The sequence below is a fragment of the Mus caroli genome, unplaced genomic scaffold (genome assembly GCF_978045245.1).
Source record: "Mus caroli unplaced genomic scaffold, Mus_caroli_1 scaffold_1, whole genome shotgun sequence".
In the NCBI taxonomy this organism is placed as follows: domain Eukaryota; kingdom Metazoa; phylum Chordata; class Mammalia; order Rodentia; family Muridae; genus Mus; species Mus caroli.
This window is the reverse complement of record NW_028227256.1, coordinates 6,508,080-6,535,653: the sequence shown is the minus strand read 5'-3', so window position 1 is coordinate 6,535,653 and position 27,574 is coordinate 6,508,080. Positions and strand designations below refer to the sequence as shown.

The 27,574-nt window shown below is 44.9% G+C and overlaps 1 protein-coding gene across 1 annotated transcript; it reads right to left on the bottom strand.

The window, feature by feature from the left end:
* Nucleotides 1-378: 378 nt before the first annotated feature.
* On the bottom strand, nt 379-27,574 carry Vxn (vexin). The gene is made up of 6 exons (XM_021170332.3): nt 27,109-27,574; nt 21,962-22,017; nt 15,503-15,665; nt 9,246-9,307; nt 6,481-6,572; nt 379-2,825 (listed from the first exon to the last, which is right to left on the bottom strand). Exons 1-6 carry the CDS (start codon nt 27,173-27,175, stop codon nt 2,642-2,644), a joined length of 624 nt encoding a protein of 207 aa, XP_021025991.1. The 5' UTR covers nt 27,176-27,574; the 3' UTR covers nt 379-2,641.

Below are 27,574 nucleotides of genomic sequence, written 5' to 3'. Positions count from 1 at the left end.
TGAGTCATGGGGGCAGTCTCCAGCAAGGAGGGATGAGGTGGGCACAGAGGAGGAAGTTTGAGTCTTTCCAAGGCAGAGGAGAAGCCAGCAGGCTGAGGAGGGTCACTGGGACCCTGGAACTTATGGGTGCTACGGAAACGCCTTAGCAGCAGGGGGGAAGGGAAGCCCTGGGATTATACCTCGCTCAGTCAGTCCCTTCAGCAGAGGCCCTGGTGCTGTCTGGAGGCAGGGCCTGTGATATCAGACCTAGACATTGCCTCAGGATAGAAAGAGCATGCTGGATTCCCTCTCATTTCAGGGAGCAGTGAGGCCCACGTGCATAAATCTTTCCCATTGTGCAAACCTTCTCTCATTGATCGAGGGAGCCTCAGACACAATCTTCAAGTGGTTTATTAATGTCACTAACAAGGCATCCTTTATTTTTATTTGAATTGGCCAAATGAAATGTTCTACATAAGGCAAACATTTCACCATGAAATATTTAAATTAAAGATAAATAAATGAGTCCCAGTCTACGTATAAAATAAATCTCCAGGTGCCACACACACACATTTAAGACATCAATTTTAAGTTAAATAAATTCAATTGTTGGAGGCTCTGTGACATGTTTTATTCCTAACTTTGTTCTGGATTCCAACTTAATATTGTATATGACATTAGATGGTTCACTGGGACAAAGCACTTGATGCCCAAGTGTCCAGACTATGTTTGGACACGAGGGTCAGATGCTCAGGGTCTAAAGCAGAGGTGGAAGGGCAGCAATCAGCAAGGCAAGAGCCTGGAAATCTGGGTTTGACTTACTGCCATGTTTCAGTTTATCCAGATCATCAGGAACAGGAAAGCAGAATCCACAGAACAGCAGAAGCAAGCCTGATACCCAAACAGTTCAAACTCGTTCTTGTGCCAAGACCTGGGGATTCTCAACATAATCTTAGGGTAGAGTTTACCACAGAGTTTCTGCTTTCATTAAGAAGGTCGGATTAATTTAGACCTCTTAATTAGGGAACAAGATTTCCAGGGGCCAGAATTTAAGCCACAGATGAGAAATATTTAAGGTCTATGTTACCGACCACTTCACAGGCAGATACCACTAATCAGTCTCTGCTCTCTGATACCTCATCTCCATGCTGTGCTCCAGGCAGCCTCTTCCCAGGCCATTGCAGATGAAGATTTTTTGCTGATTTCCATCCTTCCCTGTTCCTTATTTTGTGTGAAGGAGAAGATATAATATGGGCATCAAAGTTAGACACCTAGAGTTAGGTGGCTTCAATCTAATCACTTTTTTGAATTAGTATCAACATATACAGTGAGAAAATTCACCCAAGTTAGTTGGTAGAAAGAATAGCTTAATTCATGCGTGGTGTTCAACACTGTGCTCAGCACAAGGCAAGTAGGCATTTAACAAATGATAGCTTTGATTACCATTATTTCTTACATGATCATTTTTAAATGATAGTAAATATTAGTTTGAACCACAGGAAATTGATTTTCAGCTGTTTCAACCTACAGAAATGGCGATTTCTTCTGGTTTCATCTATGCATAATCTCTCTCTCTCTCTCTCTCTCTCTCTCTCTCTCTCTCTCTCTGTGTGTGTTTGTGTGTGTGTGTGCATGCATGATTTATTTTGTTTTTGAGACAGGATATTGCTAGGCTGCCCAGGCATGTCCCAAACACGTGATCCTCCTGTGTGAACCTCTTTAAGTGTTGGGATCCCTGTTCTCTGCACCCGTCTTAATTATCTAATGCACAATGATGTATTTCATTCGAATCACTTCTTTGTTCCAATGTTGTCAGATTCTTCTCTCCATTTAAAGACTTTCTTAAATCAGTTATTTTAGAGAAGCTCAGACCTGGTGACAGTCCCACAAGCTGCTGTTGAGTTACATACTGCCATCCAGATGCCATAGTGTCCCCATCTGTAAGTTGGGGACCACAGTGCTTTCTTAGCAGAGGGTTTGTAATGGTGAGAAGAGACAATGATGGGAGAATGCTCTCTGGATTAAAGTCACTATACAAAGCTGGTCAATTGCACCACATCACAAAATATTGGACATTAACATTAACATTGGGATTTTAAGTGCTTTTCTATAGACAAGAATGCACCTAAAGAAGAAAGAGAGCTCATGCAGTCATGCCCATGATTAGCAAAGCAGATTGGCAATGGTTGCTGTTAAGTAGATATTAGAACAAAGCAAAGACGAAGCATTTTGGATTTCATCAAGGGAAAACAGACATGGCATGGGAAAAGTAGGAACTGTTGTGTGCTGAGTACCTCAGAATCAAACTTCCACATTTACACCAGAAACCATACGTCTTGGGGAAACTCACAAAGAAGACAGATCAGCTGCCTTCTGTTTCCCTTGGAGGCTTTTAAACGGGCCAGGAAAGTTTGCTTTTGGTATAGCTTTGCCTAAAAGTAGGTATATGACCTTTGTAATTGACCAATACGACTTTAAGACTGAGGAACGGCTTTCTTGCCTTCTGAGGATGTTACTTTCCATGCCCCATGTCAGAGTATAAGGAATGATGATGTGTTTGGACCAGCAACCAGCAGAGGGGAGGGTGGCTCAGTCCCAGTCCTCAACTCTTCTATCTTCCTCCGAACCTTGACCAATGCAAGGTGCCCATGAAATGTCGAGTTTAGTCGGCTTCAAAGGCGCTGTTGGTGGCTCCCACATATTCAGACTTCTTCTTGTGCCTGGTCCACATTTTTCGTAGGATGCCAGGGACACCACAGGAAGTACTGCCTGTTAATGGCAGGGAGGCTTCTGCTCCCTGGGGAAGGGCTGGGTACTCTTCTGCTATCTTCTTGAGGTGTCTGGATCTAAATGAAAACCAAAGAGTGGGGTGGGGATGGAGCAGGAAAGGCAATTACTGCACTGAGCCAGACTTAAGTTGTAACTTTGAGGAGAGTGGCCAGCCAGTGTTCTCCTCTCCTCCTCCATCCTATGACCATGTCCTGCATAGCTGGAGGGTCACTGTACAACACCCACAGGAATGTCTCTGGGGTTCATCTAAGATGGGGTACAAAGAGATGACCATGAGCACAGAGATTTATGGGATCTGGGCTCCTTTCCTTATGTTTTGAGTCTTGCTCGCCTAACCAGTAGAAATCACTGAGGAATGGGGTGGTAGATCAGTGATAGAGTGCTTGCCCAACTTGTATAAGGCTTGGATTTGATCTCTAGCATAGAGGGGTGGGAGTGGGGTGGCTGGGCTTAGAGAAACCATGCAGCACTGTAGCCTAAAAAGCTTAACTTTTATCAAGGCATGGCATAGTCTTTCTGGTCTACCTGAACAGTCCATGACAGTCACCACCCCTCAGGAAAAAAAAATGCTAACAAATAAAATCCAAGCCAAATGAGTTCAAACAAATAAACAAACAGACAAACACCCCCTCCCCCACCTCGTTAAATCCCAATACATCAAATGGCACATAACTTGGCTTTTACAATTCTTTCTAGGGGAATTCTGGTATTCAGAGGGTCCATCCTGAAAGTTCCCACTTTAACTCCCAGGGCTTTACTTCCTTTGGTCAATATTAGCTATACTTGGATTGTGTCTGCTTTTCAACAACTCATCTTGAATCCTAATCTCCATTTGAGATCTGAAAAGATCAGGGACCACACTTGTATTCTCAGCCCTTAGGAGGCAAAAACAGCAGATCTCAAGTTCCGAGCTAGCTTGGATGATGCTATAAGAAAACCAAACATCGGGACTGGTGAGATGGCTCAGTGGGTAAGAGCACCCGACTGCTCTTCTGAAGGTCCGGAGTTCAAATCCCAGCAACCACATGGTGGCTCACAACCATCTGTAACAAAGATCTGATGCCCTCTTCTGGAGTGTCTGAAGACAGCTACAGTGTACTTACATATAATAAATAAATAAATCTTTAAAAAAAAAAAAGAAAACCAAACATCAAACATCAAAAGTCAAACAAGGGCTGCAGATACAACTCAGTGGAAGAGTATTTGCCTCATACATGCAAGCCTTGATTCCAGTCCCAGCGTCCAAGATAAAAAGAGGAAAGACCAGGGTAGAGCCTTTTAGATTAAGGTTTTGCCTTGTGAAAGGATTAACTGATTCTTGGGTTAGTAGGTTATCTCAAGAATGGGTCTGTCATAAAAGCCAGCTTGAATATATCTCTCATATATTCTCCTGTCTCTGGGTGTGTAAATGTCCTGCGTGACCTCTGGACTCTGTCTACAGAGAAGCCATCTTTGGGTACAGTTCATTGGCACTGGATTACACCCAAATTAACCTCTCTTCTTTATGATTTACCACTTGGTGGTATTTTGTAACCAACAAAAGAAAAATAGATTAAGATGTTCTTTTAGCTTGTGTCCTGAGCTTGCCGCTTCCCAATCACTGAATTAGACGTTTCTCAAAAAATGTCAGCCGTTTGAGTTAAGATTTATATGCTGGTGAGTTTTATGTCAGCTTGAACTAAGCTAGAGTCATCAGAAAGGAGGGAACCTTAACTGAGAATAAGCTTCCATAAAATCAGGCTGTAGAGCATTTTCTCAATTAGCGATTGATGGGGGATGGCCCAGCCTATAGAGATGGTGCCATCTCTGGACTGAAGGCCCTGGATTCTATAAGAAAGCGGGCTGAGCAAGCCACTAAGCAGCACCCCTCTGTGCTCTCTGCACCAGCTCTTGCCTCCAGCTTCCTGCCCTGATTGAGTTCCCTTCCTTATTTCCTATACTGTGGAAGTGTAAACTGAATAAACCCTTTCCTCCCCAAGTTGCTCTTGGAAAGTTGCTCATGTTATTTCATTAAAGCAATAGAAACCCTAACTAAGATATGCTCCACACCTGATCTACACCTGCCCTCCTCTCTGTTTCTTTTCAGACAAGGTGTCCTGTATTCCAGCCTGGCCTTAAACTCACTATGGTAGCCAAGATGATCTTGAAATTCTGGTTCTCTTGCCTCTGGAATCATAGATATGAACCACCATGCAGGGTTCATTCTCTTTCTCTCTGTGTCCCTCACCATCTTCCTTCCTTTCCTTCTTTCCCTTCCTTCCTTTCTCTCTTTCTCTCCTTCTTTCTTTATTTGGTGTGTATTTTGAAGCATGACCTTGGTATGTAGCCAGGCATGGCTTGGCACTCTTGGCACTGTCTCCTGAGTGCTGGGATTATAGGCATGGACTATAATATCACATCTGGCTCTACACATGACTTCACGTAAGTTCCATTATGGCCACTCAGGAGAGCTTCTTTTGGGGAGATTTAAAGCAAGCAGTAATTAAGTATTAAATAATGACACAGAGATGGACTTAGGTCAGGACCATTCCTGGAATTTCCTGTCTTAGAATGGCCAAGAAAAATTCTTTTATCTTGCTTGTATATATGCATTTTTTCTGGGACAAAGTTTCAGTGAATAGCTCAGTGGACCTTGAACCTTTGGTTCTCTGTCTCTACCTGTCAAGTACAGGGTTACCAGCATGCAGCATCATGTACAACTACAGGTTTCTTTTTCATTTTTAAAGATTTACTTTATTATTTTAATTTTATGTGTGCATGTATGTGCCTCTGTGTATACATGAGTGGAGATATCTTCAGAGGCCAGAGGCACTGGATTTCTTTGGAGCTGAAGTTCCAAGTAGTGATGAGAAGCCTGGCCTGGATGCTGGCAATCAAGCTTGGGTACTCTGTAAGAGAGGTGCCTGCTCTTAACCACTGAGCCGTCTTCCCGGCCTCTCTGTTTTTAAATTGATGAGAATGATTTGCTCAAAGCCAGAGACAGTGGAAGTGCCAGGCTAGGAAGCAGACCTGAGTCCAAAGCCTTCATTTTGCATCATTACCTTAACCCCATTGTCACAACCTGCAATGTGGAAGGTGGCTATTGAGGCATAACAGTCCATGTTGAATTGCAGACTCTGGCTGTTTTCCTGTACTGAATGCTGTGGGTATTCAGGGAATAACCTTCTTGCTATCTTCGGCTGGCTATTTATCAGATGGCTATTTAACAGGGGCTGAGGCTACAGTTTATGTTAAAAACCTGTGCTTTATTGTTTGTTTGTTTTGCAGCATTGGGGATGAAAGCCAGAACCTCACACAAGCTAGCCAGGTACTGGACCTCCGAGCTGCATACCTGGCCTGAAAACGATTTGACACATTTCTTTACCTGTGGGTGAGGGTCCCTAAAAGAATTCATGAGGCATTCCTGACACCATCTACAGAGGTTCTGGATATGACTCCTGATTACATTCATCTAATTAAACAAAGCCTCAAGAGCAGTGTTAGTGAGGTGGAAACCATGAAAGTGCTCCAGCTTAATCCCAGGCAAGCAGCTGATGTGAGATAGCTAAACAGAGGGTTTCAGGCCTCATCACAAGGTAATTTACAGCCACCATGGGTTTTGTTGTGCATAATAAGTGAGTGAAGAATTGGCCACCTGTTCCTCTCCTGCTCATGATGGATGGATGGGTGGAGAGCCATGTAGGCAGCACAGCAGGAAAGCAGTAGACTTACCCTCTTTCCACAACAGCTCCATGTTCTGAGCCCTTGGCTGCCACCTCCGCCCCGGCTGGAGCTTTCACCGAGATCCTAGCCACTGGAGGAATCTGTGTTTCAAGGAAACGGGGAAAGAATTGAGATGGCACCACGTTCCCATTCTGGCATTTGTTGGAGCCATTTATAAGAGGGCTCTCTAAAGGTACCATCCTCCAACCAAGGCAACAGTCCTCCCCCAGTCAGTGTCAGACATGATGGAGGCCTTCTGTGGTACCAGCCTCACGCAGTGTCTGATTTAGCAGGTCGGACATTACCTGGGATTGCTGAATTGAACAAAGTCTGTGAAACAGTTGGTCCTGGGACTCTACTCTAAGAATCACTAGCCTACAGACATGTGAGAGAAAGCCATTCAACCTTCCAAGAGAGCTGTCACCCTTTCCCTTCCACTGCTGGAGTCTGATTCTCGATTCTGTAGAGTCTGTCTTCAACCATGCTGCCTGCACCAGCATGAGCCTTTCCATTTGCTTTCTTGCACCTTCCAAATAATGGTCCACTCAGACCTTGTTTGTGCCCAGGCCTGCTACACTGTCCATGTTCTGTTTGGACTCTGAAACCATCCCCAACCCAACACCTCAGCATGGAAGACTCAGGCCGACTCTGCCTCTTTCTCTTTGAGGCCTTGCAAGGCTGACTTGTAGCTCTGCCCTTTAAAGGTGACCATGTTCACCTTTGTCTGACCCAGTGTCTCCAGAGCACTATATAGACTACGTGATAAATCATGCCTTCTCACCTTTTTATTTTTCTTTCTGTAGTTCTCTAGTTACTGTCTTGGTCCCTAGACAAATTGCATGACAAGTGGAGCATCTGGACTGATCTTTCCTCATCCTTGTGTTGAACTGAAACTTAACTGATGGCCTCATCAGGGCTAAGTCCAGCAGTTGCTTCATCAATGGGCATACACTTTGCTTTGTTCTTCTGTTCCAAGCCTCATCAAAATATTAAGTCACTACATTTCCCAAAGTCTCTGGAAAAATTCCAGGTCAAGGACATCATTATTTACCCCTGTCCTGGGGTGGGGAAGGTTGAGTGCAGAGTTACTGTGCCACCTTGTGGCCTCTCCCTAGCTATTCCTTAACATGCCAATGGTTCAGCTAACAGCCCATAGCTCCTTAGCTCTCGAAAGGAATGCCTGGTTCCTGCCCCTTCCTTAGTCCTATCTCATCCATGTCAGCACTGAAACATATTTAGATGGGCAGGCTCTGGGTCTCTCTCCTGCCTCTGCACAACGAACATCGGATGAGTGATGGGGCATAGCTCCGCTCTTTCCAGGCCCATGGAAATGCTGGTTGTGCCTCTTTATCTTCATCTGCACCCTGCACTACCCCAGCTTTCTTTGGCTCCTTGGTACAGCTGCTTATCTGCCAAGGGCACAATCTAAACCTCCTCTGGGGCCTGGGATCAGGAATCCCAGGCTACTGGATTCCCTTTGGGTACTTTTTCCAATATAATGACTTTACTGCAGTCCTTGGGTTAGGTCTCCTTCCCAGAGCATGAATACCCATATCTGTCTAATTTGTTCCACAAGGATGAGGGGCTGGCCCTGAATGCTTCTGTCGTCTCTTCTGGTTTTCATGTTGAACAGCAGCTGCTGCTAGAGCCTGGTATGTCTGAGATGATTCCCACTCATCACTGACTCTCTTGGGTGAGAGGAAGCACCACACTCATCCCTAGAAGAGTCTGAAGAAAAAGTGGAGATAAATATGGGGACACGCCCCCTAATCCCTCTTTAAGACAGGACAAACTGTTCAACTTCAGGATGGGCAGAGAGTACGAAAGTGTCTTTCTGCTGCAGGCCACCTTGCCCAGCGTCACATGCTTTCTGGGATAGTTCACACACCCTAATAGAGTGAGGAAGGAAGACAAAAGTTGAGCCATTTTCACCCCGTTGAGACTCATCTGTGTGGGCAACTTGAATCCTAGAGCCTACACATGAAAGTGTTAAGCCTGGATCTTAGTTCAGTTACTCCCTCCACCTCAAGACTGGTATTGATCTCTAATATACACCTTACCCTTCAGTCCTCAAGTCTCAGTGAACTTGAGCCATAAAGGGTGCTCTCAGAAGTACACTGTCCTGAAATGACTGGTTGTTATGGACTGAATGTTTGTGCCTGACTTAAACTTATCTGTTAAGGCCCTACCTATCCTGTAGTGTGATGGTATTTAGAAGTGGAGCCTCTGGGCAGTAACTAGGTTTAGGTGGAGCATCTATGATGATATTAGTGTCCCACAAGAAGAAAGATTTCTGCAATGCTTCTGTTGTTAACACTTAGTGGAACAAATCCAAATGCAAGGCAAGGGGAGAACCCTCTCCAGACGCCGAGTCTGCTGTAAGCAAATGTTGCAGTGCCATGTGTTCTGGGCTTGCAATACAGCCTCTCTTAGTGCTAGAGAACTTTACATCATTTTACCCCAGAGCTGCACCTGGGAATTAATTGGGCATTGCTATCTGACCAGACCCTTTGTGTCTTCCCCCATGCATGAGATGCTAGCAAGTCACGGCTTCTGTTTCCACATAAACTGAATTCTGGTTCTGAAAGAGGAGCAGACAGTAATGTATCCTAAGTATACAGAGTGGCTATTTCCAAGAGCGAAGAACCACAGTGTTGTTTTCTTAACAATCCTCAGCCCAGGGCAAAGGACATTCTCTCTTTCTGGCACCAGAAAGACATTATCAAGGAGTTTTGAGCACAGTGCAAACAATTAATCTGGCTTATTTTACTTACCAACGACTTCCCATATGCTCGATTTCCACACAGATTTGATGTTTTGGGTTCAGAAATCCCCACTGTGAGATTGAACAGAAGAGACATTACTCAGTTGTACTCAGAGTTCTGCCTCTCTCTGCTCCTGAATCAATTATCTTGCTAGCCATCCAGCCGAAGAAGGAATTTCTCCGGGCTTTTGTACCAAGCAGTGAAGGACTATGATGCTTGGCAGGCAAGGCTAACTGCCAAGTGGGGTCACCCCTTACACTCTTCCAGGAAGCTGGAACTAAGTTCAATGCAGCTCAACAGCTATGGGAAGCATGCCGCTGTGGGATGTTCAGAGTGGAGGAGGCCACACATGTGCAGGCAGGAGGCAGATATAGAAAGTATGTGTGCTTTCAGCTCAGTTTTGCTGGGAGCTTCAAACTGCCGGAAAAAATTAAGTCAACTAAAACACAGCATTTAGCACTGTGTCTGCACGCAGTAGGTGCTCATGGAATGTGGCCTCAGCACTTCCTACTTTCCTTAGACCTCAATTCACAAGAAATTGGTTAAAAGAATGAGTCTCATTATGATGGCATTTCCATGTGTACTTTGCTCAAACCCACCCTCCCCCTCCACTTCCAGCCCTAGTCCTCGCTCTTCCTGCTGGTCTCCCCTTTCTCCCTCATTCCAGTCCTGTCTGCTTGCCTTCCTTTCCTGCTCCCTCCCTCACTTAGATCTCATCTCCCTGTCTCATATTCTCTTTTCCAACTTCATCATATACATGCCTCTATAAGAAATTGTAGGAGCTGGAAGATGACTTGGTTGGTAAAAGCACCTGCAATGCAAATCTGATGACTGAGTTTGGATGCCAGGAACCCATGCAGATCTGTATATTTTGTAGGCAACTTTAGAGTGGACTGGGTATGCCTAAAACCCAACCCAACAGCATTTCATCATAGTAGCTGAGTTTAAATGGTTACACATATCCAGTGGCTTGCTGGCTGGCTGGGTTGAAAGCAACTTACTCGGTAAGTGAGAACCAGTTGACTCCTTGGTTGCTTGGCTGTTTTCTGTGCCTTTCTGTAGATTCTGCCTGCCAGTGGTGTTGGTTAAGTGAAGAACCTGCTCCAGGAGTTGCCTAATTCATGAATCATTTTTTCACCCTTATGGTTTTACTCAAAGACAGATGCTACTAAATTCAGTTGGTCTAGGAAAATTCCCCTTTAACCTTGCCAAGATCAAACCACAATAAATGGTACACTTGGATAATTAGTATCAGTATCTTCAAAGTGTGCCAGGTGTTGAGCTGGGCATAAACTGCACAATGATGGTTGGCCTCATTACCTGTAGGCCCCACATTCATAGTTAAAAAGTACTTCAAAATATTGCATTTGTGGGGCTGGGTGCTTGGTCCAGTGGTAGGCAACTTGCTCAGGACAGGAAAGAGCCTGGGTTCAATACCCAGTACTGCAACAATAACAATAATAATGATGAAGATATATATATATATATATGTATATATGTATATATATATTTAGAGAGGGGGGCATAGTAATACTTGCATGAAGCAAGGTAGCACACATCCATGCATGTAATCCCAGCAAGGAAAGTGAAGGTGGGAGGAGGAAGAGTTCAAAGCAAGTGAGTCCAAGGCATACCACAGATCATGAGACTCTCTTTCAAAACAAAAAACAAAAATCAAAAAACGAAACACAAAACCCTGTATTGAACAAGTACATATTTAATTTCCTTGTTGCCCTAGCTTAAACAATGCAGTATAACCACGACTTTCATAATGTTTATATCACATGAGGTATTTAAGAAGTCATCTACAGAAGATTTAAAGTAGACAAAGACAAATGTGTATAGATTATATGCAATTACTATGCCATTTCACATAAAGGGGTTGAGCATCGTAGAGTCTAACATCTTAAATGGGTCTTGAAATCAATTGTGCCTGATCTGGAGACAGTTACACCCTCATTTAATCCCTACTGTCACCATAAAGGGAGAGGCGGTGCCACGATAATTTACATGTTCTAGTTGGGGAACCCAAGGCATTGGGGATACATAGCCATTAATCTGAAGGCAGATGTGGTGGTTTCGATGAGATGTTTCCTATATCTTCAGGCAGTTGAATATTTGGTTCCCAGTTGGTACATCTGTTTGGGTAGGCTGAGGAGGCATAGCCTTGCTGGGGACGGGCTTTAGAAGTTTAAAGACTTGTGTTATTTCAAGTTTGCTCTCTCTGTTTCCTGTTTTTCATTTGATATGTGAGTTCTCAGCCACATCTGATGTTCTAGCCACCATGTTTGCTCTCTGCCACACTATACTTGTTTATGGTTACTAGCCCTAGAAACCTTTACTAGCTAGTAACCTTTATGGTTACTAGCCCCCTGGAACTGTAAATCCAGAATAAACCCTTCCTTGTGTAAGTTGCCTTGATTGCAGTGTTTTATCACAGCAACAGAAAAGCAACTAAAATGACAGAGATGATTTCAGAGAGTATCAGACCTTTCAAAGGCCTGAGGACACTTGATTAAGGGACAGCATATTCCAATTCAGGAAGGGATGGGGTTTGTATACAGAGAAGGAGATCTGCAGAAGTAACACTGGTGAAGGCTCAGGGCAACATAATGGACTGGGCCATCAGGGTTATGCAAGGTAGAATACCCCCGAGCTGCAGGGTTAGGATGGTAAGGACAGGGTGTCCCAGGAGGTTAGCCATCATAGCTTGAAGGGCAGGTGGGCAGGAAGAGACAGCAGTGTGAAAAACAAAAGATGACAGAGGAAGGAAGCCCTCTGTCTTAGGAAGAACATTCTGGGAACTTTGGAGAGGGAGAGGGCCCGGAGGCTGAGGCCCTTCACTGTCATTGTGCACATATGTGAGACGTGGTGGATCTGTGACTGGGAAGCCTGAGGTAGGTTACACAGTGGTAAGGCAAGAGCTGCCTGGGGGTGACACTGCCAGCTTAGTGTATAAAGTGGGAGGGAAGTATACAGAAGCATTAGGGACGAAGCTGGAGACTTTCTGGAAAGCTGGACAGTCATGCTTGGTAAAAGGTGATACCTTTTAGCTTGTTTTGATAAGCTGGTTCTGAAGTGCCCTAGTTCATCTCTGGGAAAAAGTGCTATAAATGGTTAGTTTTCCAGGCCCAGGAGGTGGGCACTGTCCCTTTCCAGCATCTGACACTGTGGGAATGTCTTAGTTGGTTCTACCTATAGTATCCCTGTGATCTACAAGTTTCCTCACCTCTCTCCTACCTGACATGTCTGTAGCATCCAAGAGCCTTGTCCAACAGTTCAGAGAAAGAGCAATCCCCTAGATCTGATTGATGTCCCTAGAGACATGCAGCTTACTTACAGGAGGAAGTAAGAATTGATACCCATGGACCCGTGCCTAGCCTTTCCTTGGAGAGCATCAAGGTTTGGTTTTGGCTCAGCAACACTCCTCCAACCCAATCCTGGAATCTATTAGATTGGAAGTTCTGAGGGAATTGAATCAATGCCCAGCTGAATCTATTTTTCCCCCCACCCAAACCTGAGTAGAACATCCCTGCATGAGCTGACTGTCACATGTTGGATAGACTTTCCATTTCATAACCTACTGCTCTTGTCTTCAGAATAAAGACTGACTTTGCAGTATGAGAGGACACGAACTACCTGCAAAGTTGTGAAACAAGCCAAGCATAGTAATGCACTCATAGTCTTAGCTCTTGGCTTGGGATGCTGAGGCAGGAGGATCATGAGTTTGAAGTCAGCTTGGACTACATTATGAGATACTCTTTTAAAAACTATAAAAGTGACCCCTAAAACTAGACAGCCAGGTGATACAGCACTGACCATTACATCAGGAGACTGGTTTTGTACCTTGTCTCTGTGGCTGCCAAGGAATGTCACCTTGCATGGGTCAATTTCTACAGCATTGGTTTTTCTGTTCTGTGATCTGGCAGAGGGTGATGGCAGTAGGTCAAATGGAAGATTAGAAAAACCACAATCTGCCTTGCAGCAGGGTTGAGGTGTGTGTCTGTGTCTCTGTGTGTGTGTGTGTGTGTGTGTGTGTGTAAAACACTGATTGATTGACATGCTTTAGTTCTGGAAATCCTAGTCACATAAAATGTGTTTTTTCCAACATAGTTCCAGGTGCTGCTCCTGGGACCCCATTTTGGAAACCACTACATTAACTTCTTTCTAAACCCCTGCTACTCAGTCTGTTGACCCTGTAGCTGCAAGAGCAGTGCCATATCAGAAATGAAACCCTGGGATCTATTATTGGACCAGGGTTCTTCTGAATTAAAATCTGCATCAGGAAAAAACCCCTAGCTGACTCTTGTATCCACAATAATTTGAGAAGCATAGATGCTAAATTCACTTTATGATTTTTGGAGCAATGAGGAATATTCTGCCTATTTTTCTCTTTCTATACACACACAAACACACACACACACACACACACACACACTCATCCACCCACTCACCTATATATACATAGACACAGAGAAAAATCTCTCTTCTTAATTTGCAAGTCAGACTGTGGCTTTTCTGATGTTTCCAGCCTATTTACATGCATGCAACCGACATTGGCTGAAAATGTCGCTTAGTTTTATCTTCTTGTACCTTTGATCCTTAGTGCAGGGTGTGACCAAAGAAACTTAGTATGATGCCTAGGAAAGGCAACAACTAGAACAAACAACAATCACAATGAAACTTGGAACAAAAGAGGATCATGGAATGGGTGAAGATTGTTAAAGAACATAGTCAACAGAGAATCATGTCAGTTCCTGTAAAACACAAAATTGTTAATGACAAAGTTTTTCCTTCCTTCCTTCCTTCCTTCCTTCCTTCCTTCCTTCCTTCCTTCCTTCCTTCCTTCCTTCCTTCCTTCCTCCCTCCCTCCCTCCCTCCCTCCCTCCCTCCCTGTGTATACACAGACGTGTGTTCATGTTAGTGTATGTGGGTGTGTGAAGGGCAGCAGATGAAGGCTCAGGTGTCTTTCTTTTGATGCCATCTGCTTTGTTTAGACAGTCTTCCACTGAGATCTGAAGCTTGCATGTTAGGCTGGCCAGGGAGTCCTGAGGTTCTCCTGCCTCTGGCTTCCATCTCTAGCTCCAGTACTGGGTTGGAATCACGCCTAGCTTTCTTTGTGGGGGTCTGGAGATTGGACTTAGGCCCTGATATTTGTATCACAAATACTTTATCAGCTGAGCTGTCCTCTCCCAACTCCTGGTTTTTGTGGTAGGCTATCTTCCTGAAGCCGACCTTAAACTCATGACACTTCTCTTGTCTCAGCTCCCAAATGCTGAGATTACAAGTGTATGTCACCATTATCTGTGTATTTTTGAATTATAACATGAATAACTTGACGTTGTTGGCACAACAGAAAAAAATGCCTAAACTATCAGTTAAAGAGAAAATACTACGAGAAAGGTTAAGTAAGCTAGACACTGAATACTATTTTTAATTGCTTACGGTGCAATCCATTAAAAACAAACAAACAAACAAACAACTAGTATCCATCACTGTTTCCAGTTTTCAAATAGATTTGCACCTAAATTCTTTTTATATATTACTAAGTCATTCAAATTTTAAAAAATGGTACAATTTGGCTAGTTGGGCATGGTGGCACATGCCTTTAATCCCAGTCCATGGGAAAGCAGGTTCAGGTGTATCTCTGTAAGTTCTAGACCACCATGGTCTAAACAGTGATTCCAGGACAGCTAAGTCTACTCAGAGAAAGTCTCACCCCCCACCCCTACCCCAAAGGTACAGCTAGGTTGTTATAACTGTGGCTATGGTACTGAGGATGAATTCAAGGCCTCTCCCTGAGCTACACCTCCATCAGCCCTACACACGCACACACGCGCCCGCGCGCGCACACACACACACATGCACACACACACACACACACACACACACACACACACACACACACCTGCACTGTGCTTCTTCCTAGTCCCCATGGCTCTTGCTCAGGGCACAATGATGAGCATCTTTTGAACAGCGGCAGCTACCTTTGCAGCACGTGGCACACAATCATCTTCACTCACACTGCACCTAAGGAGGTGACAACAGTGTAGGTGAAAGTGTTGGTGCTCCTGTTGCTGTAGGTCAGATACAACAGCAGGTACCTTTTCCTCCCACCCCCCAAAATCGGATGCTCAATAATAAGTCTGCCAGGGAGGACCACAGGATAGGACACCTATAAGCTGTTACTGCCTGCGCTTTTGCTGACTCAGGCACATCACTGGCTCTCAGGGGTCCCTGAGCCTGGGGAACTGAGACTCACATACCAGGTCTGGAGGGCGTTTTGGTGGGATGAGCCCCGGGTGGCCTGGCAGTCTGCAGCCTGCCAGTCTGCAACCACCTGCGGTCGCCTGTGTCCCTGCGCTCACAGCGCTGAGGCAGTAGCTCCAGGGGCCTCGGTGGCGGGTACAGGTCAGACTCGATCACCACCTGCAGAGTGAAACGCACAGTCAGTCATCCTTCAGAGTCTCCCAGCGCCTGAGGACCGCACCCACCTAATGTCCACTAGGGAACTGTAAGGAATGAATAAATGGCCACAGCGAGGTGAGCCTGGACCAGGGTGGCAGGAAGTCAGAAAAGGGTGTTAAAGGCTAAGGTGGTTGTTGCATTACAATCATCTGTTGGAGCTCAACCATAAACAGTACATCAGTAACTGGGATCCCGGGACTCAGGGACCACTGAGGAAGAGAGGCAGAAAGGCTCTAAGAGCTAGAGGTCAGGGAAGACTAGAGTAAGCAGTGCCCTTTCTGGATAGGACCCAGTTGTGGTTGCCTGCCCAAGATCAAGCCAGTCAACACTCCAGCAGGAAGGACAGAGGGGATCATGAGTCCTCCCCCATTGCTGAAGAGCTATCGACAGCTGATGGCTTCTCTTGAAGGAAGAGTGTGTTTTCTTCAATGCTATCACCTCTGGTAGATCAACCATGCTTCAGTGGATGGCCTCACACCCGTAGCACAAAGATAGTACAAAGCTGACTTAGTAGGTTGTTTTTATAAAAGGACATGAAACTGGGAGGTGGGGTGAACCTGGGAGGAGTTAGGAATAGGAGTGGTGGTGAATATGATCAAAACACACGGTATGAAAAAGTTAATAAAACATTATATTTACCTATGCAGAAGAGAGGGCAGAGAGATTGTAAGAACCACTGTTTTCCAGATTCAACAGGGAAGATGAACATATGAATCTATAGAGACTGTGCAGCATGCACAAGCTCTAGTCCAGACACAGCGTGGAGGAAGGGCAGTGGGCATCAAGTCCCACACCTAGCCCAGAGGCTACCCAGAATTGACAACCATGAGGAGAGGGGAAAATCAGTTTTCTCCAATGGAGCCACACTCCAGTGGGCCTCCCCCAGGAGTTGGTCAGCCAACACAAATCTGATTCCATGTTCTGTTGTTGTTTGTTTGTTTCAAAGAGAGGGAAGGAGCTTGGAGTTGGGTGTGTTTGGAAAGAGCTGGGAGAATCTGGAGGGAAGGAAAAGATAAGATCAAAGTATTATATGAAATTCTTAAACCTGAATGTCCACTGCACACACACAGAGGCTGTTCTTTATCTCCCAGCAGATGGCACGCCATGGTTTTCATAACATGCCAATATCTTTAGGTAAATTTGTGAGCCAGAGATGATTTAAAGTAGAGTGCGTATCTGAGGACTGTGTGTGTAGTGTGTGCCATTTACACAGGGAACTTGAGCATGTGAATGTTGGTATCTGTGGACATCTTGGACTCAATCCCTGAGGGTACTGAGGGGCTGCTGTACTTAAATCAGTGAAATTATTTAAATGTAGAAACAGGAGACAAATAATAGTAGCCATTTTATCTTACTACGGGGAGTTATGAAGGGAATCTTGGCAGCCAGGGAGCAGATTCTGCATATTTTATCGATTTCCAGGACACAGAGTCATTCATCCTGGTTGTCTTTACTCCATGAGGCTTATTCATTAGAAGCTCCAGTATTCTGTACTGCCCCATCCTCCCCACTCACTTCCTTCTGCACACAGCTGCTCTGCAAGGGCCCATTCTGTGCTGTGTCAGCTCCTGGGTGCCTGTGCATCTGCAAGGGAGGCAGAGGGGCTCAGCCCTATAGTTTAGGTTTTGGCAGGCCCCCTTCAGTTCACCACCCAGAGCTATAGTGTTGGTTTAGGGGGATGCCGAAGAAGAGTAAATGGGCTTTTAAAAACATGATAACAGGGTGGTATTTCAAGTCAGTGGAGGAAACTGTATCTTTACTGATATTGTTAGAATAAATATCAGGGTACTAGTTTGGGTTTCAATGATAAGCCAGGTTATAGCTGTGGTTGAACAACAAATACTAAAATAGAATATAGCTTAATATAACACATAGCATGGCATATAGTAAGGGATAATTCCTATGTTCATAAAACTCTTTACTAAGCAATAAAATTCAAAAAAGTAATAGAAAATGGAGAAAAGATGAGCAAAACCCGTAACATATGCTTACTGTTAGTGACTAAATGCATATTAAAACAATAAAACCCTCTCTCATCTCAGATTATCAATGGAGAATATGATAACTCCATTTTGGGTCAAGCCAGAGTCCAAGTTCCATACACACACACACACACACACACACACGCACACGCACATGCACACACACACATGTATCCTTATGTAGTCTGTGTAGCCTCCAGCTCAATATTTAACTGAAGGTATCTTCAAACTTCTAACCCACTGGCTTCCAGCTATAGAATGCTGAGATTACAAATGTGTACCACCAGGCTGGATCAGACTTCAGCTGCCCTGCCCAGCCTGGTGTGCATGTTCTGTGGTTAAATCCAGGACTTTCTAAATGGAGGAGCTGGAAGCTACTGGATAAGGCCTAAACCCCTGCAGTAAAGTTTTTGAACTCTGAATTATCTGTGAACAACTGAGGGGCAATGGGCTATGCACAAACAGCCTGGTCTCCAGTAGAGCTTAGATCTTGAACCCTGGTGGGATCTGGTGGGTGTGAATTTCCACCTACATGGGATGAAAGGCATTCGATCATGTCTCCTGAACCCCTGGCTCCTGTCGAAGTTACCGCCCCCACAGCTCCCACAGCCCCCACAGGAGAGGCATGTGGCTACCAGTCACATAGACAATGTCCCAAGCTTCTGGCATTCTGGCTAGACTCCTCCCCACAGTTACCTAGCAACAGCAAGATAGCCTAGCCCACTATAAGAGGGGCTGCTTGGCCCCACCTCTCTCTCTATGCTTTTACCACTCTTACTCTCTAGCCTTCCTTCTCTCTTTCTCTTCCCTCTTCTCTCCACATGGCCATAGCCAGCCTCTCCCTCTCTCTTTCTACCTTCTCTCTTTTCCCCTGCCTTTCTAAAATAAAGCTCTAAAACCATAGACTGTCTCTGGTCATGAAGGCCAGCTGTGCTTGAATGATGGGATAGGCTTTCTCCTAACAAGCCACATCTAACCTCCCACCAGAAGGCCTTCCTGTGCTCCAGCTATGGATCTGACCAAGGACTCTCGCCCATGTGGGAACCATCCAGCGTCCCCCCCTCTCCCCCTGCCCTCTCTTCCCTTATCTCCAGGGCCGAGTGCCACCCCTGGGGCCCCTATTCTGTTCTCAGCTCCTCTGCCGTATCTAGCGTGGGATGTGGGAGACTGAGAACCTGGTACCTGGGGCTGCCCCTTGTCCACCACCTACCGAGTGGGGTCAGGGGCTTAACACAGCCAGATGCCCACCCAGGGCCGCGTGGAAAGCATGCGCAGTCCTCCCGCATCTGCCAGCCCAGAGCACTGGAACTCTGGCTGGACGTGGGTTCTCTCCCACTCCCCTCTTTCGCACACACCCACTGCCCTGCAAACAACCCTTTCCTTTTCATCTTCCTTATGAACAAGGTATTTAATTCTTAGGGATCAGAGTGAGGTCAGGACTTCACGACCAGCACAGCTTCTCTTTCCTAACAGTGTTTCCAAAAGTCCTTATATAAAGCTACACAACTCACATAGAAGCAAGCAAAAGAGAGGAATTAAAAACTCACAGGGAAAAATGTTGAGTGGTCAATAACTCTATACATCTTCTACTGACTGTGTTCTAAAGTATTTCAGAATTTTGTGATACTAAAGTAAGTCACCTGCCTTTCTCTGGGCTGCTTCTGGTCCAGCTGCACCTGCGTGTGGCCCTGGCTTCCCGGCTCCCTGCAGCTCTGTGGCAGCAGCATGGGGGGCGCACGGGACTTGGGCTGGGTGGCAGCAGGGCTGGTCCTGCCATATTGCTTGTAAGTCTGAGTCCATCATGAGACTCTGCCTGCAGCATTTCTGATCAGTAGAACTGTACTTCCTGTACATGGAAAACGTTTTCTTACTGCTTACCCCCTTGTGTAAGATACTGAAGAGCATCCAAGCTTCCACCTACAGGCAGGCAGCCCTTTAAAAAGGAGTGTCCTGATAAGTCCGGATGGATGCATGGAGAAATTCACCCATGAGACGGTTGCTTTTAAAGCATGCTGTGAAGCAATATATTAGGGTCCCGTGTCTTTTTTTTTTTTTTTTTCATTTATATTGGACAGAACATTTCTAGAATGATACGAAAAAACTTCTGGGCATGTGACTGGGACCTGGATACATGGCTTTCTTTGTTTACCTGTTTCTACCGTTTGGATTTTTACTGAACATAAATTGTATAATTTTTTAATAAAAAGGAAAAATGCAAGGTGTAAAAAAAAAGTAAGTAACCTTGCAGTGTTTGAGATTTTTGTAATGGATGCATGCTGATTTGGGAACTGGAAAGCTGTAGGCAATGCTCTTGCCCTTGACTGTCTACTCTGCCCTAATCAGGATGATCAATGTAATGTACCTGTATTATTCTTCATTTTTGTTTTGTTTTGTTTTGTTTTTGCTTTTGTTTTTTAAGTCGTCTAAAGTATGTTTATGGAAACAACCATCTCTTTAAAACAGAAAAAAGATTTTTAAAAATTACAATATTTAAAAATCTATAATAGTGCTGTCCAAAATCTGTGATAGCAGATTATCACCTTCCTTCTGAGACACGGTGCAGATGTATTGGTAGTGATATGAAGAAATGTGCATGTAAAGTGAAAGATGCAGAGCACCATTAGCCTCTAAGAATGTGTAGGCAACATAAAGGTAGTGCATTAAAAATATCAAAGGGCAGCCTGGAAATCAGTCTGGCAGCTCCTCAGAAAATTGGACATAGTATTACCCGAAGACCTAGCTATTCCATTCCTGGACCCAAAAGATGCTCCAACATATAACGAGGACACATGTTCCACTATGTTCATAGCAGCCTTATTTATAATAGCCAGAAGCTGGAAAGAACCCAGATGTCCTGAGGAATGGATACAGAAAATGTGGTACATTTACACAATGGAGTACTACTCAACTATTAAAAACAATGAAGTCATGAAATTCTTAGGCAAATGGACGGATCTGGAGGATATCATTCTGACTGAGGTAACCCAATCAGAAAAGAACACACATGATATGCACTCACTGATAAGTGGATATTAGCCTGGAAGCTTAGAATACCCAAGATACAATTTGCAAAACACATGAAACTCAAGAAGAAGGAAGACCAAAGTGTGGATGCTTTGGTCCTTCTTAGAAAGGGGAACAAAATACTCACGGGAGGAAATTCAGAGACAAAGTGCAGAGCAGAGACTGAAAGAAAGGCCATTCAGAGACTGTCCCACTTGGGGATTCATCCCATATACATACAACAAACCCAGACACTGTTGTAGATGCTAATAAGTGCTTGCTGACAGGAGCCTGATATAGCTGTCTCTTGAGAGGCTCTGCCAGAGTTTGACAAATAGAGGTGGGTGCTCTCAGCCAACCTTTGGACTGAGCATGGTGTCCCCAATGGAGGAGTTAGAGAAAGGACTGAAGGAGCTGAAGGAGTTTGCAACCATAGGAAGAACATCAATATTAACCAACCAGACTCCCCAGAGCTCCCAGGGACTAAACCATCAACCAAAGAGTACACATGGAGCAACCCATGGCTCCAGCCACATATATAGCAGAGGATGGCCTTGTTGGGCATCAATAGGAAGAGAAGCCCTTGGTCCTGTGAAGGCTCAATGCCCCAGTGTAGGGGAGTTCGAGGGTGGGGAGGTGGGTATGAGAACACCCTCACAGAAGCAGAGGGAGGGGTAGGGGGCTCGGGGGGGGGCTGGAAAAGGGATAACATTTGAAATGTAAATGAAGAAAATATCCAATAAAATTTTAAAATTTAAAATAAATAAAAATACCAAAGCACAACTTAAAAATGAGAGCCCATGTTGATGAGGCTGCAGGCAAAGGACAGTGGAAGGCTGGGAACCTCTGAGTTGTTCAGAATTTCTACCATTACTGGATGATCCCCTTTTAATTCTTTCATCTGTTTATTCTGCTTGGAGCCCTATGTGACAAGGAATTGTGTGAGTACTTCACTATTATCTATAATGGTGATGGTGAAAATATATAATGTTATATATAATGTTACAGATGCCTAGAGCAGGTTGGTACATCCATATCATGAACTCCTGCACACACAGGATGAAGTCTTTGCTGTTCCTGGGCAAATGGCATAATGAGGAAATTTGGGGGGGACGATTGGGCATATGCTTGACATTTGCCAGTTATTTTGTCTGAGTGAACAAACCACCACAGCAGACACTGAAAACCCCCCTTGCCCCTTCATCCTTGGGATCAGGGGAGAGGGAGAGGTCAGTCAAAGAACATCAAAACCAACTAAACATGTTTCCTTACGTTCTTGGCCAAGAGGTGGTGAGAGCTCTTGACTCTTCTCCTGGATGAACTGGACACTGAAAGAGATAAAGAAATGATGTTAGAAAATGCCTGTAAGGCTATAGTACAGACCTGAGGGCATTTGTCCCAGTTGTGGGGTTACTGGGAAGGGAGGGGGGAAAGAAGCAGAATTCCACTGGAACTTAAGATGTCACTTGGCTTAACTACAACAAAATGTTTATAGCCTCATTCACAATAGCTAAAGGTTGCCAAGAATCTAGCCCCCATCAACAGATGAATGGATAAACAAATATGGTATGCCTACACACTGGAACATTGCTCAGCCTTAAAAAAGTAAAGAGAGCATAAATAACCTTGAAAAGATTGTGCTAGGTTAAACGAGACACAGAAGAAGATCTCGTCCATGCTCTCAAGTTTACCTATATGAAGTATCTAGAGCAGTCGACTTCAAAGAGACACAAAGTAGACTGGTCATTCCCGGGACTGGGAGGCTGGAAGAGCGGGGTATTACTGTTTCAGTTCAGGCCAATGAAAAAGTCAGATTGATGTGGCAGTGGTATGCAGCACTCTGACTGTGCCTGGTCTGTATACCAGTGTGGTAAAATAGCAACAGTTACAATCTACAATATATATCCATATGTACACACACACACACACACACACACACCGCCATAATTTAAAAGCAGCTTAGTAGGAAAAGCTATAGCTTAGTTGTGAGAGTGTCCGCCTGCCATGCTTGCAGCTCTGGGGTTGACTCTCAGTACCACATAAAAGCTGGTGTGTTGGTTCATACCTATAATTTCAGAACTTGAGAAATGGAGACAGGAGTAAGATCAGGAGCTCAAAGTCACCCTTGGCTACATAGTGAGTTCTAGCTAGCCTGGGCTAACAGAGGAGACCCTATCTTGGAGAGAAAAAAAACCTTAAATAAATCAATTATCTATTAAATAGTTACAGTGCTTGGCTGGGCCGAGGTGATCTTACTATCGTGGTAGTCACAGTTCCCAGCTCTGGTAACTAGTGTTCCTCCGTTTCATTTCTAGGAGGTCGACTACATGAAGTTCCTCACATCAGGGGAACATATACATACTCACCCTATCCCCAGTCATATACCTTCCATATTGCTATGATCTAATGGAATCAAAATCCTACCATGTCTCCATCCTGAGTAGAAAGGAATTGATTTTTTCTTCCTCTTCCTCTTCCTCCCTCCCTCCCTCCCTCCCTCCCTCCCTCCCTCCCTCCCTCCCTCCCTCCCTCCCCCCTCTCTTTCTTTCTTTCTTTCTTTCTTTCTTTCTTTCTTTCTTTCTTTCTTTCTTTCTTTCTTTCTTTCTTTCTTTCTTTCTTTCTTTCTTTCTTGTTTTTGAGAAGGGGTTTCTCTGTGTATCCCTGGCTGCTGCCCTGAAACTCACTCTGTAGACCAGGCTGGTCTCGAACTCACAAAGATATGCCTGTCTCAGCCTCCAGAGTGCTGGGATTAAAGATGTGCACCACCACCGCCTGGTCTGAATTGGCTTTTTAACACAGATCACAGGAGTGACATCAGGGTGTGGTTCTCATTATCCCCTGCAAAGTCTTGTAGCTGTGAAGCTTGGGGTTAGCGACTCCAGCTTCCTCCAGTTGGATATGAATCTGAACTTGCCAGGCTACGCAGTTTTCTCACTCTCTGAAGCCTCACTTTCTTCACGTGTCAGACAGGGGTGATAGTGATACTCACATTAGAGTAAAAGAGTCAAAGAGTAAATGAACCAGCCTTCACAAAGTCCTTGCTCAGAACCTGGCAAAGAGTGTATACCCAGGAAATATTCATAGAACTTTTCTGCCAGATGAAGGCACAAAGAAGAACCAGGTGTAATGTCTACCGATGGAAGGCTGTGACTTCTGGTTTGGTTAGGAACTTTTTTGCTGCCTGCCCATCTCCTTCCCTCCTGCTGGCCCCTGGCTCCGCACCCCTTCTCTTGGTACTTGTTAGAATTAAGTACTGGTGTAACTTCTGAGTGAAACAGCTTATATCTTCAGAAGTCACTATGAGTTGTCTCTGTGACACATATTTCCTGAAAGGATTCTTTGTCTCTAGAATTGAAGAGGACACACATTAGCTTTAGACTTGGCTGATGGTTTGTATCTTTAAGATAAATTAAAAGTACCATAATACTTTCTACTGCCAATGTTACAAGGTCTGTTAAACAGTGTAGCTGTCAGGCTGGTCCCAACACAGGTACATTGGAAAGAGAAGTAGTGAACAGATATGCTAATGGTTGAGCCTGATGGTGATGGCTAGTCAGCTTCAGTTCCACCCCGAGTTGCCATGCTGCACGCATCCCACAGCACTGCAAGTTTCCAGGGTCACAACATTCACTCAGTTCTTGGAAGAATGGCAGCCACACTGTGTGTTGTGTGCATGTGATGTGGTGTATGTACTTGTTAGTGTATATTGTGTGGCACATGTACTTGTTAGTGTGTGTGTGTTGTGTGTGTGTATGTGTGTCAGTGTGTGACACTGAATGGCTTTCCTTCATTGGTTTCTATCTTTACTTTATTTATTATTATTATTACTATTATTATTAATTTTGAGACAGATCTCTCACTGAACTCATCGACTGATAGCTCATCAGTTTGGCTAACCTGGCTGCCATTGAGCTCCAAGGATCTACTGGTCTCTGCCCTCCTGTTGCTGGAGTTTGGCCAGGCACCATTTACTCAGCTTTCTACATGGTTCTGGGGATCTAAACCCAGCTCTTTGTGTTTGTGAGGAAGGCACTCTGCTTACTGAGCCAAAGCCCCACATTCTTTATGAGATAGGGCCTTATTATGTAGCCCAGGCTTCCCTGAAGCTCATGATTCTCCCACCGTAACTTACCAAGTGCTGGTACCCCGGATGTGTACTGCTACACCAGGTTTAAGGCTTTCAGTTCTAACCACTAGACAATCCAGGCTACACTGCCTGCACTGCTGAGCCTGTTCAAGGAAGAGTGAGCATTCATTGGTGCCTATGGCTCATACATAGCCTCTGGGAAATGGTCCACTCAGGGGACTCAGACCTTGTTAGACAAATCTAGCCAACGTGTGTTCTGCAGTACTTTGGGTGATCTGTAATAAGGGTTATTTGTTGCTTTCATACACAGTGATTCAGAATTGAGAGCATCATGCTGTCCGTGGGAGCCCTCTGCTCACAGGTTCTGGAGAGCCTCCAGGGTGAAGCAAGGCATGGAAAGAGATGTGCTTCACCCACTGAGGCCTCTACAAAAACTGCAAATAATTCTTCCTAGAAAGTAACTCCCCAGCAGTGAAAACTTAGTTTAAGGTACAACGATGGATGAATATAGGATCAAATATTTATCTTTAATTAAACATATTCATGGCCACACATGCAGGCTGAAAACTCAAATCACTTTGTATGTGACATGTTTAATGGTGTGTGATTATACCAACTCCATTACAACTGTTCTATGTATCAGTCTATGTATTCCCCATGTCAATCCTGGAAGCTAAATCCTGTTTTTCTCTTTTACAGAAGTGGGAACTCTTGCCCGGAGAGGTTATTTAGCTGGGCCAAGGTCACACAGTACAGAAAAGACAGAACCAGGTTGTCAAGGACTTTTCCTCCCTTGCTTTTTACAAGAAAGAGACATACCTTTTCTTTTCTCTCGAGAACAGTGTGCTGCTCTATGCCCCAGCTGGCCTTGGACCTGACAATTCTCAGCTTTCTTGGGTTATAGATATGAGCCACTCTTCTCAGTGGAAACAGTCATAATCTTCACTTTCCAAAAATTAACAGTGAGATTAGACCCCTTCTCACCTTCTCCTATCCTCCTTCCACCCTTCTCCAGGGCCACTGACCTCACTGATTTTATAACACATGGGTCCTTCTAGTCTTGTTTGCATGTGTTGCTCCAAAAATGTACCCATAAAAACTATGCACAATTATCTTAGAGTTCCAAGTATGCTACTAAGCACAGATTGGTTTTCAGCTTGCTTTTTCTTCCCCCTTCAACACTGATCTACAGGTCTTATGTGGTAGCTCAGTGGTATAGCTCTTGCTTCCCTTGCATGGACAGCTGGTTCACCACTAGCAATGCAACCCCACCCCACCCCCCAAAAACCCCACAGAAACAAAAGGCAGAGATAAAGTAAATGGAAAGGCCACTTCTATACACACAGATCTAATTCATTCCCCTTCAGAAGGGTTGACTTTCAGAATCTCCAGAGCGAATTTCAACTCCTACACATGGGCACACTCCTAACTCCCCCTTTCCTCCCTTTCCCTCAGTAGTAGATGTTGAGAGCTCAATTTATGTTTAGCTGTTTGCCTGTGCCCAGGCTGAGTCTCAACCCCTAGCAACCCCCCCTCAGTATTGGACGGAGGAAGAAAAGAATTGTTTGAATGTGTGCTCCCAGCACTAGCAAACATTCAAGCCATTTTAGCCAAATATCACAGTCAAGCCAGGCTTAAGCCTGTGCCACAGCAGGACAAGGGGCTAGAGGGTCAGAACAATGGCAAGGTAAAGCTGACTGGATCATCGGCCCTTCCTCAAATTCGGTCTCACAAGCCCTTCCCAGGGATCCGCACCAATTGCCAGGAGCCAGAGGTTATAAAGTCAAGATTCCCTTTTGGTAGTTCCTTTTGTGGTCCTGGGGATTAGTCAGCCTGGGGTCACTTCATTGCCTTTCTGGGTGCTTGATCAGCTGGGAGTCTTATCCTCCCAGTCAGATGGAGTTGGCTTTGGAACAGCTGATTCTCTCTTCAGAACCTGCCTTTTTTTTTTTTTTTTTCCTTTACCAGAGACAATAAGAAAGCTTATTAGGCTGCCCTGGAAATTTTGTTTCCATCGTTGTCTCTTTAACAATCACTTATTGTCCCAGTCATTGAGCCTGCTGGGTTGTCCGTTTCGAATTAAGTGAAGCAGGAAGGCTATGCTGTCCTTGTCCCCGCCTTAAGAGATTGTTTCCCTATGATTGATGTTTATCCTTGTGCCCCTCTTCAGAAAAGGGGGACATCAAATGACATCGACAAGAAGAAGCCAGCAGACCTCGGGACTCGAGGGTAGCAAGTACTAGTGTACCTTAGTCCGACAGCATCGGGTCACCTCCCGCATAAGATGCCACACTAGGGGACGCCAAGAGCGGATGTTAGGATCATTACTCACCCTTGGAAGGAATCACGGTGGTGAAAACTTCAATATTCTCATCACTGCAGCTGTAGATCTGATGCATGGTCTCAGCCCCCTGCCCTGCAGGGTGTCCGGGAGCCTGTGGCCTCTCTCTGGAGCCCTAGTCCCAGGGTCTCCTAAGCCAGTCTGGCTCTGCGATCATTGTGCAGGTCCACAAAAGGCAGGCTGCCTGTGCCTCTCATGACAGTCTCACCGCAGCAACATTTCCTAATCCCATCTGTCTTTCTTTCTTTTTTTCTTTCTTTCTTAAATGAATCCTATTATTGCAAACCTTTGATTGAACACGGAGCCTTCCGTCTCTCCCTCTCAGCTAGGATGTACTTAACATTTTTATTTTCCAGTGTCTGCCGCAGTGAATTTGGAAGTCTTTTGTGAAGTGACGAAGTGAATTCGCCTACTCAGTTAGCGCACAGCTTGGCTGGAGGATTTCACAGAAGAGGAA

Excerpts from the sequence above, each read along its gene's own strand:
- Vxn (XM_021170332.3), bottom strand. The coding sequence starts at position 27,175 with ATGCATCAGATCTACAGCTGCAGTGATGAGAATATTGAAGTTTTCACC. Across the intron at positions 22,018-27,108 it reads CACCGTGATTCCTTCCAAGG|TGTCCAGTTCATCCAGGAGA; the intron begins GTGAGTAATGAT and ends TATCTCTTTCAG. Across the intron at positions 6,573-9,245 it reads GAGCATATGGGAAGTCGTTG|ATTCCTCCAGTGGCTAGGAT; the intron begins GTAAGTAAAATA and ends CTTGAAACACAG.